The sequence below is a fragment of the Lynx rufus genome, unplaced genomic scaffold (genome assembly GCF_022079265.1).
Source record: "Lynx rufus isolate CCGP_SWC_20201006 ecotype Redwood Valley unplaced genomic scaffold, mLynRuf1.p SCAF_2, whole genome shotgun sequence".
NCBI lineage: Eukaryota > Metazoa > Chordata > Mammalia > Carnivora > Felidae > Lynx > Lynx rufus.
The window spans coordinates 45,001,254-45,019,103 of record NW_025814834.1 but is presented as its reverse complement, the minus strand read 5'-3'; the positions used below and the strand labels follow the sequence as shown (position 1 = coordinate 45,019,103).

Genomic DNA, 17,850 nt, shown 5'->3' with positions numbered 1-17,850 from the left:
CGTCAGGGGATTGGCCGCGGACAGCGCCAATCCCACGTTCCTCGGGAAGGGCGGGACTAAGTGCTGCGCGCCTAGGGCCCACCCCGCCGCGCGCGCTGGGGGCGAGTCCGAGATCCGCGAGGCTGGGCCCGTGAACCTTGTGGGACGCTGTCAGGTCCGACGGTGGATGGTAATTGCCTGCCTCCCGTGAGCAAGAAGGTAGTGTTGTGTGCCTAACGGGCATTCATTCTTATCTTCTCGTAGTCTCGGGAGTCCCTTCTCCTCAACTTGTCCCGGTCGGCGTGCAAGCGCCACTGGCCGCCGTGTGCCCTCCTCCCCTCCACTAACAGAGGGGCGGGAAGCGGCCGAAGCCAGGCTCTTGGGCGCGCACGCGTGGAGGGCGGTCTTTGAGCAGGTCTGGGCTCGCTGATGTCTGGTGTGGCCATTCCTGACCAAACCGTGTTTAGGCCTTTGTTGCAGCCCATTTCCCAGATCCTTCTGAGTGCAGGACTTAAAGTTGCCTGCCAGGCAGACATTTTAGCCCCGGACAGCCGTAACTCGTGAGTGTGGTTTAGGTTGTATGTTGTGGCGTCCTACAGCTGAGGCAAGCAAACTCTCACTTAACCATGGTTTTTACTGGTGTCATTCTGGATGTATCCACACGTTGAAGACAGGCACTTGTAATACCTGCTGAGGAAATGTGAATTTCAAAAATTTATCTTCTTTGAGAATGGAGAGGAAAAGTTAAGATTATTTGAAATCATCTCTGACAGCGAATTTCATTACCTCGTCAGTTCACAAAGTTTGTGATTTGTATTCCTGAAGTAACTTTCAGTAATATTTCAAAATTAGTGTAAAAGAAGGTTGGTTATAGCTATGTATGTATCTTGCATTTCTATTGGTTCTATGAAACTATTGGGTTATATTTATTATGGTTCTTTTTCCACTTTAGTTTTTCCTTGTTTTTAAAAATGTGTATTTATTTTTTTTGAGAGAGCTGTAGTGGGGGGGGGGGGCGGGGGAAGGGAGCCGAGAGAGGAAGATGCCAAGCAGGCTCCATGCTCAGTGCAGAGCCCCACGCTGGCCAGATCCCAATCCAGTGAGATGATCAGAGCTGAAATCAAGAGTTGGAGGACAAACTGACTGAGACCCCAGGTGCCCTACATTTATCATATTTTCAAAGTAAATTATTTCACTGTGTTTCCCTAAAGCCTATTAAGTTCTCTGCTTCTTTTTTAGGTACTTTGTTGTCCTTAAATGACTTTCCTGGAAGTACTTTCAGGAGTGTTTGATTTCCTTCCCATTAAATATGGAAGACTGATTCCTGATAATTTCACACATTCTATGCTGTGATGTAAGCCTGACTGCAACTCTTTCACTTTTCAGAATGTGTCATTTAGCATATATACGGTGGAATGCTGGCTGTGTTCAACAGGTTATGCTGAGGATATGAGGTTAATATAAAATCTCTGTCTTCAGAGAACTCTGAGCCAGGAGGAAGAGACAGAAAAACAATGGTTAGAATAGCCTATGCTGAGTTTCCGTTAGCTCTAAGGAAAAGGTGCTATGGGAGTACAGACAAAGAAATGCCTAATCTGTTCAGTGGGAGAGGGTTGATGTTGGAGTGGTTAAGAAGGGCTTCCTTGAGGAGGTGATACTTGAACTAAATCTGGAAGGATGATTATAAGTCATTCGTATAGAAAGGTAACCTTGTGAGCTAAGGAACCAGTGAGTGCCACCACATTAAGAGAGACAGGTTGTGCAGTATGACAGGCTTACTGTGCATTTGTAGAACAGTGGGATGAGGTTAGAAAGATAAAGGTCCAGTTAAGGATTTTGGACTTTACCTGGTTAGCAGTTGGAACTCTTTTTTTTTTTTTTTTTAATTAAAAAAAAATTTTTTTTTAATGTTTATTTATTTTTGAAGGAGACAGAATGCGAGTGGGTTAGGGGCAGAGAGAGAGAGGGAGACAGAATCCGAAGCAGGCTCCAGGCTCCGAGGTGTCAGCATAGAGCCCAACTCAGGGCTCAAACTCATGAGCTGGGAGATCATGACCTAAGCCGAAGTTGGATGCTCAACCGACTGAGCCACCCAGGCGCCCCAGCAGTTGGAACTCTTTATAAAATTTTAAGTAGGGTAGCAACATGATGAAATTTAAATATAGAAAGAACCCTATCATTGGTTGAGATTGAGGCAGAATATCAATAAGGTGGTTATTGCAGTGCATTAGGAAAGAAATGTTTAAGGGCTAAACAGAGGTCATAGGTATAGAGAGGACTAGTATGAGAAATATTTAGGTAGTAGGATAGATAGGACTGAGTGGCAGAATATAGAAAAAGTAGAATTTTTAGGATGATTTCAGGATTTTTAATTTTTCCATGTGAGACTGGATGAGCTGAGCATTGCCTTTGAGTGAAACATGCCAAGATATGCAGGTGTGTATCCATCACAGACTAGTTTTGTGATCATGAATCTTCTGATCTTGTTCTTATAAAACTTTCAAATTTCATTTGTAATAGAGGAATGATAGGGTTGTTGTAAGGACTAATGGGAATTGTGTGTGTGTGTGTGTATGTATATAGATATATACATATATATACATATCTATATGAAATTGCTTATGGTAGCTGTTTTTATTACCAAATATGGGAAGATACTTTTTTTTTTAATATATGAAATTTATTGTCAAATTTGTTTCCATACAACACCCAGTGCTCATCCCAAAAGATGCCCTCTTCAATGCCCATCACCTACCCTCCCCTTCCTCCCACCCCCCACCAACCCTCAGTTTGTTCTCAGTCTTTAAGAGTCTCTTATGCTTTGGATCTCTCCCACGCTAACCTCTTTTTTTTTTCCTCCTTCTCCTCCCCCATGGGTTTCTGTTAAGTTTCTCAGGATCCACATAAGAGTGAAACATATGGTATCTGTCTTTCTCTGTATGGCTTATTTCACTTAGCATCACACTCTCCAGTTCATCCACGTTGCTACAAAGGGCCATATTTCATTCTTTCTCATTGCCACGTAGTACTCCATTGTGTATATAAACCACAATTTCTTTATCCATTCATCAGTTGATGGACACCTAGGCTTTTTCCACAATTTGGCTGTTGTTGAGAGTGCTGCTATAAACATTGGGGTACAAGTGCCCCTATGCAGCAGTACTCCTGTATCCCTTGGGTAAATTCCTAGCAGTGCTATTGGTGGGTCATAGGGTAGGTCTATTTTTAATTTTTTGAGGAACCTCCACACTGTTTTCCAGAGTGGCTGCACCAATTTGCATTCCCACCAACAGTGCAAGAGGTTCCCGTTTCTCCACATCCTCGCCAGCATCTATAGTCTCCTGATTTGTTCATTTTAGCCACTCTGACTGGCGTGAGGTGATACCTGAGTGTGGTTTTGATTTGTATTTCCCTGATGAGGAGTGATGTTGAGCATCTTTTCATGTGCCTGTTGGCCATCTGGGTGTCTTCTTTAGAGAAGTGTCTATTCATGTTTTCTGCCCATTTCTTCACTGGATTATTTGTTTTTCAGGTGTGGAGTTTGGTGAGCTCTTTATAGATTTTGGATACTAGCCCTTTGTCCGATAGGTCATTTGCAAATATCTTTTCCCATTCCATTGGTTGCCTTTTAGTTTTGTTGATTGTTTCCTTTGCTGTGCAGAAGCTTTTTATCTTCATGAGGTCTATGGGAAGATAGTTAATTAGAGAAGGTCTGAGGTCAATTTGGGACATGTTATCTAAATGATGATATTTAGAAAGTTCTTGGAAATAAAGTCCTTCAGTCCAGAAAAAAGTCTGATTAGGAGATACAGGTGAGGTAGGGGATGATATGGAAGCCAGTTAAAATAGAGTGTGACTTGCTAGGAAGGAGGACACTTTTCCTAATGTTTACATTGGCTTGCTGATAGAATTGTTCTTTGTGGCCCTTGATTAGTATTCTTCCAAGTGCTTGCTGTGAGTGAAGTACTATGATTGTTCTGTGCTGCATCCAGAAATACATAATATATGATTACCTGCATTCAGAAGTTGTACAGGTCAAGACAGGTGTGATAAACATCCCATGAGTGATGCAAGCCAAGTTCTTTAAGAATGTAGGGGGAGGAAAGGATCATTCTTGGTTGAGTGATCAGAAGGGACCATGTTACAAATGACTTTGGAACTGAGTCTAGATTGATAGATAGGATCGCACTAGGAAGTAGAGATGCAAATAATGGGATTGATGGCAAAAGAAGATTGAGGTTTTTGACTTGAGTCACTAAGAACAGTGTGTTACTAAGAGAAACAGCAAAGTGAAGTAGAGGGCATGGGAAGGGGCGCAGGATGATAAATTCTGTTTTACAAGTACTTATCTTGAGGTCACTTTGACACTGATTATTAGAAAAGGCTGTTTTGGGGGTGCCTGGGTGTATCAGTCAGTTAAGCATCAGACTTTTTATTTTGGCTCAGGTCATGATCTCACTGGTCATGAGTTTGAGCCCCATGTTAGGCTCTGTGCTGACAGCGAGGTGCCTGCTTAGGATTCTCTCCCTCTTTGTCTCTCTCTGCTCCTCCCCTGCTCACTCTCATTCTCTCTCTCCCCCTCAAAATAAATAAGCTTAAAGAAAAAAAAATGCCTGTTTTAATGTGGGAAGAGAAGAGAGATCTCTGTTGTGGTTATAGATTTAGATGTTTGGCATCATAAAGAAACAAGATAATCATTGGGGTAACAGGGTTGAGGGAAGAATTTTTTTGCTTTTGCTTTGAAGGTCAAGATGCCTGTGGGAGGACTGGATAAAGAAAGTAGATGAAAGTTCTTAGGAAGAAGAGACATTGACTTGGGAGTTAGGGAAGTAGAGTATGGGCAAAGGTGTAAACATTTTTAAGAAACCAGAGGACATAGTGGGGTGGAGGAGGTAAGATGTGTGTGAAGATAGAAGAGTGCATGCTGTGGTCTGCCTTGACCTCAGTAAACTGGAAGATTGGGATGAAATTAGGGACTTGGGGAGAAAAATAGTAAATTTGGTAAGACAGATTGTAGAGAATGAGGCAAAGATGCTGAGGATTAATAAGATTGCCCAGAAAGAATAAAAGGTGAGGTGATGCTAAAGTTATACCCCAAAGTTTGATTTGTTTTTCTTAGATCCTTGGGATTCTCAAACTAAAGTAGAAGACCTCTTGAACCCAAGCCTGACCTGATTCCAGGCCATGGATTAACCTCTGTGGAAGTAAGGATTCGAAGGTGAGGGTAGGGACGGTATTCATTTAGGTGTTTGGAGGAACTCAATGTAGTCCAAGTATCCTGGGATCTTTAAAATGTGTATGTGAAACGTTGTAATAAGTTGTATTCATTATCTTATTTACTTCTCACCAAAACCATATATTATTATCTTCTCCATTTCTATAGATTAGGTGATTGAGTTCTAGATTTTAATTTTATTAGCATACGAGCTAGGATATAACGAAACCTGCTCTGTTTCGTTATAACAGATATAACAGAGCCTGCTCTGTTAACCACTACTCTGTATGTCTCTGTCCAATAGAACTATAATGTATGCCATGTATAATTTTAGATGTTCTCATAATCATATTAAAACAAATTTTAAAAATGAAGTTAATTTTAATACTGAGGTAAGCCAGTATATTCAGAACATCATTTTATCTTAAGGTCCATATAAGAACTTAATAAAAGTGTATATTGTATATGTTTTTTTATATTGAGTTTGAAACCCAGATTGTATTAGAATATCTTAATTTGGAGTAGCCACATTTCAAGTGCTCAGTAGTCACATTTGCCTAGTGGCTACCATGTTGGATAGTGCGGCTCTATATCCTCAGACCTGTGTCCAGTCAGAACTTTGGGTAGAGTGCAGAGGGTGCCTTTTGCTATGATAGCACTAATTTGTCTGAATGGTATGAGAGTGGAGTGGCCTAACTGTCCACACTGTTTTCCAGACTAGAATAGCCTCCCAGCCCTTGAGAGCCACAAAAAAAATTGAGAGATGGTTGTTTACAAAGCCACTCTCCCTAAAACTATGTACCCCAAAACTAAATCAAATATGCAGCTTAATTAGAAGTTAATTGTTAGTATTAAAAATTCCCATCATTCCATTCCATAATGACCCCATATCACAATGCTGTACATTTTCTGTAGCCTTGTCATTTACAGAAAACTTCATATAGCTTGCTTATTTGATCCTCACAACAAACCAGTGAGACACTATCCCCATTGATACAGGTAATGAATTGATTTTATACAGAAAGGTAAGTGATTTGTTTCACTTAACATGTAATAAAGATGAACCTCCAAACACGTTTTTTAAAGACTCCAATCTGGTATGTTTTTCTGCTGTGCTAATCAGATTTGCCTTGTACAAAGCATAATATAGTTCTATTTATTAACGGTGATCAGTTAATATTGCTCAGAACTCAGTATGTTGGCCTCTTCCCATAAACGCATCCCCTAAATTCCTATGTAATTGTTCTAGTGGCTACTCTCCATTTCTTGTTTACCTATTCGTTACATGACTGTGCTGTTTATGTTTTAATTTGCCTGAGAAAGGATCCTAAATGGGTATCTTTTTAGTTTGTTTGGCATTGCTGGCATTGCTTTTGTTTGGATTTAGATTCCATAGTATCAAATCATGTGAGCATGTGAATCATGGTAAATTAAAGAAGTACCTAGGGTTCCCCTCTTTCCCATTTTTGGGTCTTGCAATAGAAGAATTGCACTCTTTCAAGTTAGTGTTTTTTCTTTTCCTGAAATCTCTTCTGAAATTAAGCATTAAGGCAGATGCAAACCTTACTCCCTGTATGCTTTACATATGGGATTTCCATATGAGGTTTTTTTTTTTGTTTCTTTGTTTGAAAGGGTTTTATTAGACAAAGGGTTTTTTAAATTTATTTAAAAATTTTTTTAGTAAGTAGGGGACAGTGGCAGAGTGGGGAAGAGAGAATCTCAAGCAGGTTCCATGCTCAGTGTGGACCTTGATAAGGGGCTCAATCTCACGAGCCTGTGATCATGACCTGAGCTGAAATTAAGAGTCAGGCACTCAACTAACTGAGCCACTCAGGTGCCCCTAGACAAAGGCTTTTTTAGCTAAAACATTTAGTGGCAAAGAGATTTTGGATATATAGGTTCGACTGTATGTAAAGGACCTTGAATGCCAGCATAGAGATTGGAGCTTTGTCTTGGGAAGCTCCATGATTGGAATGATGTTTTAGGCACGGTAGTATAGAAGATAGCTATCTGATATGTCTGAGATCTGAGTAGTTTATATTAATGGTAATGCTAGGGTCTAAGTACCCTAATTGCAATAGAGCTCAGTAACTGAAAAAGGCATTGGACTCATCATAATGTATAGATGATTAATGATGTTTGAGAATGCCATTAAGGCTTATGACTGACTGATGTCATCCACATCCCAAGGATCCACCTGGTCATTCCTAGCTTGGTAGATCATATACTACACGCATTATAGCACAATTCTTCTTATTGTTGTTTAATTATTACCATAGTGTGATATACTAGCTAACTTCTCTGTGCCTCAGTCTCGTAAGATGGAGGTGAGATTTCTATTTTAAAGAATATTGTAAGAAATAAATGATTTAATACTGTGTGCTTAAAATAGAATCTGGCATACTGGGAAGTTCAGTAAATGTGAGCTGCTATTAATTATTGTTACTATCAGATCTGTTAGGAATGTTTGATAATGTTTATTTTTATAACTTACATTTTATCTTTAGCTACGCTGCTAAAAGCTAGAATGAAACAGTTGCCTGCAGCAACAGTGCGCCTCCTTTCAAGTTCTCAGATAATCACTTCAGTGGTCAGTGTTGTGAAAGAGCTCATTGAAAACTCCTTGGATGCAGGTGCCACAAGCATAGATGTTAAACTGGTGAGTGTCCCTGAAAAGCCAAATACCTTTAAAGCAAAAAAGGGCTGGGCAGATGAGTTCTCCTTACAGCTGTTATCTTTCTCTTTCTACGTATTAGTGAATTATTCTTAGGACATTGCATGTTTTACTTTCTTAAGAGTAAATTCTTAAAAATAAATTTTAACTTAAGTCAATATTACAGTAACACTAAAGGAAATTTTAAAAGAAAAGTTATTCTTTAGGACTCCATCACCAAAAACATGAATCTAATTTGTCCGTATTTTCTACTATTATTCTTTGGTTATGCTTGGTTATTTACTTGTTTTATGCTCATTTGCATTTTATCTTTTCCACAAACCTAATTTCAAAACTATTTCCCTTGTTGTGTCATAGTTGTCACATTAAAAAATTTTAAGTGCTATATATTAAATCATGAGTTAATATGACTTACGATATTGATTTATTACAATTAGTTTGCATGTCTATCTCCCTTATTATAAACTACTAGCTCATAGAGGTAAGGTATATATTTTTTCATTTTTTGTGTGCTTCATACCTGGCCAGTGCCTGGTACATAATGGTGAATAAATTGTTTGAATGTAGGAATACATTTTTATAATCTTCTAATTATCAGGTATTTACAGTTAGTATGACAGCATAAATGATACTGATAAAAATCTTTATAGCAAAGACTTTCCTTTTTTCATATATATATGTATATATATATTTTATAGTTTGTATGTGCACTACATATACATGTAGTTGTAATTGCTCCTTATAAAAACTCTGAATTATCTACTACTATACCTGTTTTACAAGTAATTAAGGTTCTGAGAACTTTCCCAAAGTCCTATAATTAGTAAGTAGTGAATCAGATTGCAGTTCAGATCTTTCTTTTCTAAAACCCATTCAAGATCTTTGCTCTATGCTAGTGGTTTTAATAATGTTTGGGTGCATCAGAATACTTTAGTTACTGGGCCCTAGAATTACATTTGTAACAAGTTTCTAGTTGATGCTGAGAACTGCTGTTATAAGCCATTTCAAACCTGTATTAAAGTTTTTTTTTTTAATTTTTTTTTCTACATTTATTTATTTTTGAGAGACAGAGCACTAGTGGGGGAGGGGCAGAGAGAGAGAGAGACAGACAGACAGACAGACAGAATCCAAAGCAGGCTCCAGGCTCTGAGTTGTCAGCACAGAGCCCAACGTGGGGCTCGAACTCACAAACTGTGAGATCGTGACCTGAGCCGAAGTTGGACGCTCAACCGACTGAGCCATCCAGGTGCCCCAAACCTGTATTTGTTTTCAACAATATACAGTTGGCCCTTGAACAACACAGGTTTGAACTGCATGAGTCCACTTTGATGTGGATTTTTTATTTGATAAATATAGTACAGTACTGCAAATATATTTTCTTTTCCTTACGATTTTTTTTTAAATTTTTTTTCAACGTTTTTTATTTATTTTTGGGACAGAGAGAGACAGAGCATGAACGGGGGAGGGGCAGAGAGAGAGGGAGACACAGAATCGGAAACAGGCTCCAGGCTCCGAGCCATCAGCCCAGAGCCTGACGCGGGGCTCGAACTCACGGACCGCGATATCGTGACCTGGCTGAAGTCGGACGCTTAACCGACTGCGCCACCCAGGCGCCCCTTTTCCTTACGATTTTAATAACATTGTCTTTTTCTGAATTTACTTTATTGTAAGAATATATAGCATATACTATATGTAACATACAAAATGTGTGTTAATTGACTTTTTGTGTTATTGGTGAAGCTGCTAGTCAATATGAGGCTATTAAGAGGAGGCTGGGAACGTGGCGGAGTAAGAGGACCCTAAGCTCACCTAGTTCCACAGATACAACTAGGTAACACTCACATCAGTGTAAATAACCCGGAACAGACTTGAAGGCTGGCAAAACAAACTCCACAGCTAAAGAGAAGTGGTAGACAAGAGGCCACATCAAAGACGGTAGGAAGAGCAGAGACGTGGTGGGGAGTGCTCCGTGGAGGGGAGAGAACTGCAGATATGAAGAGGGAGGAGAAATAGACTATATTGCACTAGGCAACCTGCATGGGGAAGTTGAAGCCCCAAATATGTGGCTTTGAAAACCAGAGGGGCCGAATTCCATGAATTCTTAAAGCCAGCAGGACCTAAAGCATGGAATTTTAAAAAGCCACATTCTGGGAGAGCCTGGATAACAATAGGAAGTGGAGTCCCTGCCCTTAAAGAGAGCACAACCAACAGCCCTTGGAGTTACAGCATAGAAACAGCAGTTTGAAAATGGGGGGGAGAGTAGTTTACTCATTTCAGAGCATGTCCCGGACAGCAGGGATCACTGTGGGTCTCCTCCCGGAAAAAAGGAATGGGCAGATACCATTTCTCTCCCATATGCCCCAGTGCAAACACATGGCCACATGTGAGAACCAGCGTGGCACTGACACTACCTAACTTGCTTACCCCATGGTCCCTGCCCCAACACTGCACTTCAGCAGATCCACACTTCCCAGTCACATATGCCTCAGTTCTGACATTTTGAGTGCCCTCTCCCAGAAGACCAGTGCAAACCTTCCCAACACTGTATCTTCCAACCTATGCACTATGTGGGGCTTCAGTCTAGCAGCGGCAGCAGGTCTCATTTTGCAAGCAGACCAGCACTCATCTTGTTAAAACTGTGTGCCCCACGGCAGCCAGGGACCAAATAGTGCCCACAACAGTCAAGGAGAATCTCTGCAGGGTACTGCAACAAAGGAAAAAGCAGCCAGGATACAACAGCAGGCCCAACACACATAGGAGACACTCCTGAAGTGACACGTTCTGGTGAATAGGGGACACTGCACTGTGGTTGACTTTCCTAACACACAGAAACAGACACAGAGAGCTAGACACAATGAAGAGACCGGATATATGTACCAAATGAAAGAGCAAGGCCAAACCACAGCAAGAAACCTAGGAGAAACAGATACAAGTAATATGCCTGATAGAGAATTTAAAGTAATGATCATAAAGATACTGAACTTGAGTGGAGGACATCAGTGAGGTCCTTAACAAAGAGAGAAAAAAAGAACAAGCTATAAATAACACAGTAAATGAAATTTAAGAAACAATAGATCGAATAATAGCAGGCTAGAGGGTGCAGAAGAGCAAATTAGCAACCTGGAGCACAGAATCTTAGAAAGTAATCAAGCCAAACGGTGAGAGAAAAAATTATTCAAAATGAGAATGGACTTAGAGAAGTCAGTGACTCCATCAAGCATAATATTTGTACTATAGGGATCCCAGAAGAAGAGAAAAGGGGGAAGAAAATATATTTGAAGAAATAATAGCTGAAAATGTCCTTAATCTGGGAAAGGAAACAGAGGTCCAGATGCAGGAGGCACAGAGATCCCTCAACAAAATCAACCCAAGGAGGCATACATAAAGACATATAGTAATTAAAATGGCAAAAAGTAGTGATAGAGAATTTTAAAAGCAGTAAGAGAAGCCAGTTCCATATAAGGGAAACCCCATAAGGCTATCAGCAGGTTTGTCAGTAGAAACTTGGCAGGCCAGAAGGGAGTGGCATGATATAGTCAAAGTGCTGAAAGGAAAAAACCTACAGCCAAGAGTACTCTATTCATCAAGGCAGTCATTCAGAACAGGAGAGAGAGAGTTTCCCCATTCAGAATAGGAGAGAGAAAAAGGAATTCATGACCACTAAACCAACCCTCCTATAAGAAATGTTAAAGGGGATGGGGCACCTGGGTGGCTCAGTCGGTTGAGCGGCCGACTTTGGCTCAGGTCACGATCTCACGGTCCATGAGTTCGAGCCCCGCATCGGGCCCCTGTGCTGACAGCTCAGAGCCTGGAGCCTGTTTCAGATTCTGTGTCTCCCTCTCTCTGACCCTCCCCTGTTCATGCTCTGTCTCTCTCTGTCTCAAAAATAAATAAACGTTAAAAAAAATTTTTTTTAATAAAAAAAAGAAATGTTAAAGGGGAGTCTTTGAGTGGAAAGGGAAGAGCAAAAGTAGGAGTAAAAAAAGTGAGAAGCACTAAAGCAGTAAAAATAGTATCTCTTTAAAAATTGGTCAAGAGTGGGGCACCTGGGTGGCTCAGCCAGTTGGGCAGCTGACTTCAGCTTACGTCATGATCTCACAGCTTGTGAGCTTGAGCTCCACATGGGGCTCTGCGCTGACAGCTCAGAGCCTGGAGCCTGCTTTAGATTCTGTGTCTCTCTGCCTCTCTGCCCCACCCCCACTCGCATTCTGTCTGTCTTTCAAAAATAAATAAACATTTAAATAAAAATAAAATAAAAGTCAAGAGATTCACAAAAGGATGTAAAATATGACACCATATACCTAAAACATTTGGAGAGAGAAGAAATGGTTCAGACTTAAGTGACCATCAATCAGCTTAATATAGACTGCTATATGCAAAAACCCAAAAAGCCAGTAATAAAAATGCAAAAAATAAAGAGAAAAGAATCCAGGTATATAATTTTAAAGAAAGCCAGCAAACCTTGAAAGAGAGCAAGAGAAGAAAGTATCAGAGGACTACAAAAACAGCCACAAAACAAGTAACAAAATGGCAATAAATATCAATAATTACTTTGAATGTAAATGGACTAAATGTTCAAATCAAAAGATGTAGGGTGATGGAATTGATAAAAACCCAAGACCAGTCTATTTTCTGCCAACAAGAGACTCCTTTCAGACCTAAAAACATCTGCAGATTGGAAGTGGGGGATGGAGAAACATATTTCATGTATATGATGTCAAAAGAAAGCAGGGGTAGCAATGATTTATGTCGGACAAAATAGACTTTAAAACCAAGACAGTAACAAGAGACAAGGGCACTCTATAATTGTAAAGAGGACAATCCAGCAAGAAGATGTAACAACTGTAAATATTTATGCACCCAACGTAGCACTTAAATGAGTAAAATAGTTAAAAAGAAACAGGAACTAATTGATAGTAATAAAATAACATAGAGGACTTTAACACTTCACTTACATCAGTGGACAGATAATCTAGGAAAATCAACAGGGAAACAGTAGCTTTGAATGACACACTGGACCAAATGGATTTAACAGATATATTTAGGACAGTCCATTCTAAAACAGCAGAATAGACTTTCTTTTCATATTCCATCCTAAAACAGCAGAATACACTTCTTTTCAAGTGCTCATCACACATTCTCCAGAATGGATCACATATTAGGCCACAAGACAAGTGTCAACATTCAGAAAGAACAAAGTCATACCATGCATCTTTTCTGACCATAATGAAACCAAATAACCACAAAGAATCTGGAAAGAGCACAAATACATAGAAGTTAAATAACATGCTACCAAACAATGAATAGGTCAGCCAAGAAATCAAAGAAATTAAAAAAAAAAAAAAAAGAAAGAAAAAAAAACATGGAGACAAATGAAAATGCAACAGTCTAAAATTTTTGGGATGCAGCAAAAGTGGATCTAAGATGGAAGTTTACAGCAATACAGGCTTACCTCAAGAAGCAAGAAAAATTTCAAACAACCTAACCGTATACCTAAAGGAGCTAGAAAAAGAACAAACAAAACCCAAAATGAGTAGAAGAAAGGAGATGTAAAGATTAGAGCAGAAATAAATGACACAAACTAAAAAAGTAATAAAATGTCAGTTTAGGAGCTGGTTTTTAGAAAGGATCAAAAAGATTGGTAAGCCTCTAGTTAGACTCATCAAAAAAGAAAAAAAAAATAAAATCACAAATGAGAAATAACCAACACCACAGAAATACAATTAGAATATTATGAAAAAGTATATGCCAACAAATTGTAGAACCTAGAAGAAACATAAATTCCTAGAAATTTATGAACTACCAAAAACTGCAAAAAGGAAGATATAAAAAATTTGAATAGACTGATTACCAGCAGTGAAATTGAATCAGTAATCAAAAAACTCCCAACAGACAAAAATTGCAAATGAACTGGCTTTACAGGGGAATTCTTCTAAACATTTTAGGAGTTAATACCTACTCTCAAACTATTCCACAAAAATAGAGGAAGGAAAACTTCCAAATTTATTGTATGAGGTCAGCATTACCCCGTCACCAAAGCCAGATAAAGACATCACAATTAAAGAGAACTGCAAGCCAAAATCTCTGATGAACATAGATGCCAAAATCCTCAACAAAATATTAGCAAAGAGAATCCAACAGTACATTTAAAAACATCATTCACCATGGGAGATGCCTGGGTAGTTCAGTTGCTTAAGCATCTGACTTCAGCTCAGGTCATGATCTCCACTTTGTGAGTTCAAGCACCACATCAGGCTATCTGCTGTCAGCACAGAGCCCACTTTGGATCCTCTGTCCCTCTCTGCCCCTTCCCTGACCTCAAGAATAAATAAAACATAAAAAAAATTTTTTTTTAATGTTTTATTTATTTTTGAGACAGAGAGAGACAGAGCATGAGCAGGGGAGGGGCAGAGAGAGAGGAGACACAGAATCTGAAGCAGGCTCCAGGCTCTGAGCCGTCAGCACACAGTCCAACACGGGGCTTGAACTCACAAACCGCGAGATCATAACCTGAGCCAAAGTTGGAAGCCCAACCAACTGAGCCACCCAGGCGCACCCCCCCTTTTTTATTTTTATTTTTTTTAATGTTTTATTTATTTTTGAGACCGAGAGTATGAGCAGGGGAGGGGCAACATTTAAAAAATTTATTCACCATGATCAAGTGGGATTTATTCTTGGGTTGCAAGGGTTTTTCAATATTTGAGAATCAGTCAATGTGATAAATCAATGAGAGGATAAAAACCGTATTATTTCAATAGGTGCAGGAAAAGTATTTGACAAAATACAATATCCATTCATGATAAAAGCCTTCAACAACAACAACAAACCATCACTAGAGTAGGTTTAGACAGAACATAACTCAATATAATACCACTGACATAATAATGGAGAAGAACTGAGAGCTTTTCCCCTAAGGTCAGGAGCAAGACAAGGATGTCCACTCTCACCACCTTTATTCACATGTTGCTGGAAGTCCTAGGTATCAGACAATAGGTAGTCAGACAACAGAAAATAATAAAAGGCATCCAAATTGGTAAAGAGGAAATAAAACTTTCACAATTTGCAGATGACATGATACTATATTTTAAAAACCCGGGGCGCCTGGGTGGCGCAGTCAGTTAAGCGTCCGACTTCAGCCAGGTCACGATCTCGCGGTCCGTGGGTTCGAGCCCCGCGTCGGGCTCTGGGCTGATGGCTCAGAGCCTGGAGCCTGTTTCCGATTCTGTGTCTCCCTCTCTCTCTGCCCCTCCCCCGTTCATGCTCTGTCTCTCTCTGTCCCAAAAATAAATGTTGAAAAAAAAAAAATTTTAAAAACCCTAAAGACTCCTCCAAAAACTGCTAGAACTAGAACTACCGTAAATGAATTCAGTAAAGTCACACAATACAAAATCAACATACAGATCTGTTTCACTTCTGTATACTAATAATGAAGTAGCAGAAAGAGAAATTTCAAAAAATCCCATCTACAACTGCACCTAAAATAATAAGGTACCTAAGAATAAAGCTAACCAAGGAAGTGAAAGATCTATACTCTGAAAACTGTAAACTCTGTTGGAAGAAATTGAAGACATGAAGAAGTGGAGAGACATTCCATGTTTATGGGTTAGGAGAACAAATGTTAAAATGTTCATGCTACCCAAAGCAATCTACAAATTTAATACAATCCCCATCAAAATAACAACACCATTTTTCACAGAACGGGAATAAACAGTCCTAAAATTTGTATGGAATCACAAAGACCCTGAATAGCCAAAGCAGTCTTGAAAAAGAAATACAAAACTGGAAGGATCACAATCCCAAACTTCCAAGTTATATTACAAAGCTGTAGTAATCAAAACACTATGGTACCAGTACAAAAATAGACACATAGATCAATAAAACAGAAAACCCAGAAGTAAACCCATAATTTTATGGTCAATTAATCTTCCACAAAGGAAGCAAGAAAAATGCAATGGGAAAAAGACAGTCTCTTCAATAAATAGTTCTGGGAAAACTGGACAGCTATATGCAAAAGAAACTGCACCACTTTCTTAAACCATACACACAAATTCAAAATGGATTAAAGATCTAAATGTGAGACCTGAAACCATAAACTCTTGTAAGAGCACACAAAGTCAGACATAATTTCTCAGACTTTGGCTGTAACATTTTTCTAGATAGGTCTTATCAGACCAGTGAAGTAAAAGCAAAAATAAGCTATTAGCACAACATCACAATAAAAAGCTTCTGCACAGCAAAGAAAACAATAAAACTAGAAGGCAACCCACCAAATGGGTGAAGATATTTGCAAATGGCATATCCAAAATGTATAGAGAACTGCTACAACTCAACACCAAAACCCCAAATAATCCAATTAAAAAATAGAATACATGAACATTTTTCCAAAGAAGTACAGATGACTGACAAACATGAAATGATGTTCAGCATCATCAGAGAAACGCAAATCAAAACTGCAATGAGAGATCACCTCACACCTGTTAGAATGGCTAAAATCACCAACACAAGAAACAAAGTGTTGAAGGTGTGGAGAAAAAGGAACCCTCTTGCACTCTTGGTGGGAATGCAAACTGGTGCAGGCACTGTGGAAAACAATATTGAGGTTCATCAAAAAGTTAAAAATAGAACTACCCTATGATGAAATAGGTGAAGGGGATTAACAGCACACTTGTCTTGATGAGCACCAAGTAATAGATGAAAGTATTGAATCACTGTATTGTACACTTGAACATATAATGCTATGTTAACTCTGCTAGAATTAAAAATTAAAAAAAAATAGGCTATTAAGTTCTTGAGAAGTCAAAAATTATACATGGATTTTTGACAACGTGGGAGTCAGCACCCCTAATTCTTGTGTTCAAGGGTCAACGTATTGTAACCTTTATAAACATGGAAAATATTTATTAAACCCAAAGAAAGGCAATTTATGTTTTTTAAGGTATTTTGTATACTATAGTGACTGATTCTGATTAGAATACAATTGATAATAAATAGGATTAGATAATTATATTTGACATATTTCACTCCTGAATCTTAGGCAGACATACTTTGTTCTTAAAGCTCTCTGGAAGAAAAGCACGTTTTTAAAAATAGTGTTAGGCAGCCCACAGAAGTCTTCTGATAAAAGTAAAGTACACATTTTTATCTGGCTGTATATTTTAGTATCTTGATATTTACCAGTTTCTGCTTTGTAGAGTTTGAAAATAAATGACTGTGTTGCTGTACATGATAAGACTTGTTTTATTATGATTTCATACAATAATAACTATCCTGACTAGGAATGTTTTCATAATTAGTTAAAGTTGATCTTATTTTAAAAATTTAAACAGATCTTTGTATTATTTTACTCACATGTCTGGAGTTGTATTTGTATTGCAAGATTAGTTTTCTGTAGTTAATGATTTTTCTATAAAATGAAGCAGCCAAACTGTTTCTAGGATGTTAATTGTGGATTGAGAGAGATGAGGAACTAATTCTTAAGGGTCTCCCTCCAACACCTTACATATGTAATTTACCTAGAAAGTACTTACACAGTATTACTTAAATTCAGGTTATTAAAAAACTGTATTATTTTAAAATACTCGAGTGATTGTAATTGCAGGAAGATCTCTATAGGGATTTAGATTTTGTTTTTGAACCTTTTTTAAATGTTTATTTTAATTTATTTTGAGAGGGGGGTGGGGGGGGCAGAGAAAGGGAGAGAGACAGAATCCCCAGCCGCATCATGGGGCTCGAACTTGCAAACTGAGATCATGACCTGAGCTGAGATCAAGAGTCATACACTTAACCAGCTGAGCCACTCAGGTGTCCCTAGATTTTGTTTTTGTTATGTATGCATACTTTTAGTATTAGCCTACAAATACTAAGCTATGAATTGAGTTGGGTTTTTTTTCCTCATTTTTCAAGTAAAGAACTCACAGAGATTGCCAAATTTAATGTATTTTCTCAGCTTTTTTCTGTTCAGTGATTATTTGCAAAAAGAACT

At 38.7% G+C, this 17,850-nt stretch overlaps 1 protein-coding gene across 1 annotated transcript in view; it reads left to right on the top strand.

Moving 5' to 3' along the window:
* Positions 1–112: 112 nt before the first annotated feature.
* PMS1 (PMS1 homolog 1, mismatch repair system component) overlaps positions 113–17,850 on the top strand; it is a 98,890-nt gene continuing 81,152 nt past the window's right edge. Inside the window, exons 1-4 of the mRNA XM_047084289.1 lie at positions 113–198; positions 1,219–1,333; positions 5,099–5,197; positions 7,702–7,853. Coding sequence (XP_046940245.1) covers positions 7,722–7,853 — 132 coding nt within the window. The 5' untranslated portion in view covers positions 113–198; positions 1,219–1,333; positions 5,099–5,197; positions 7,702–7,721. The remainder of the gene's footprint in view (positions 199–1,218; positions 1,334–5,098; positions 5,198–7,701; positions 7,854–17,850) is intronic.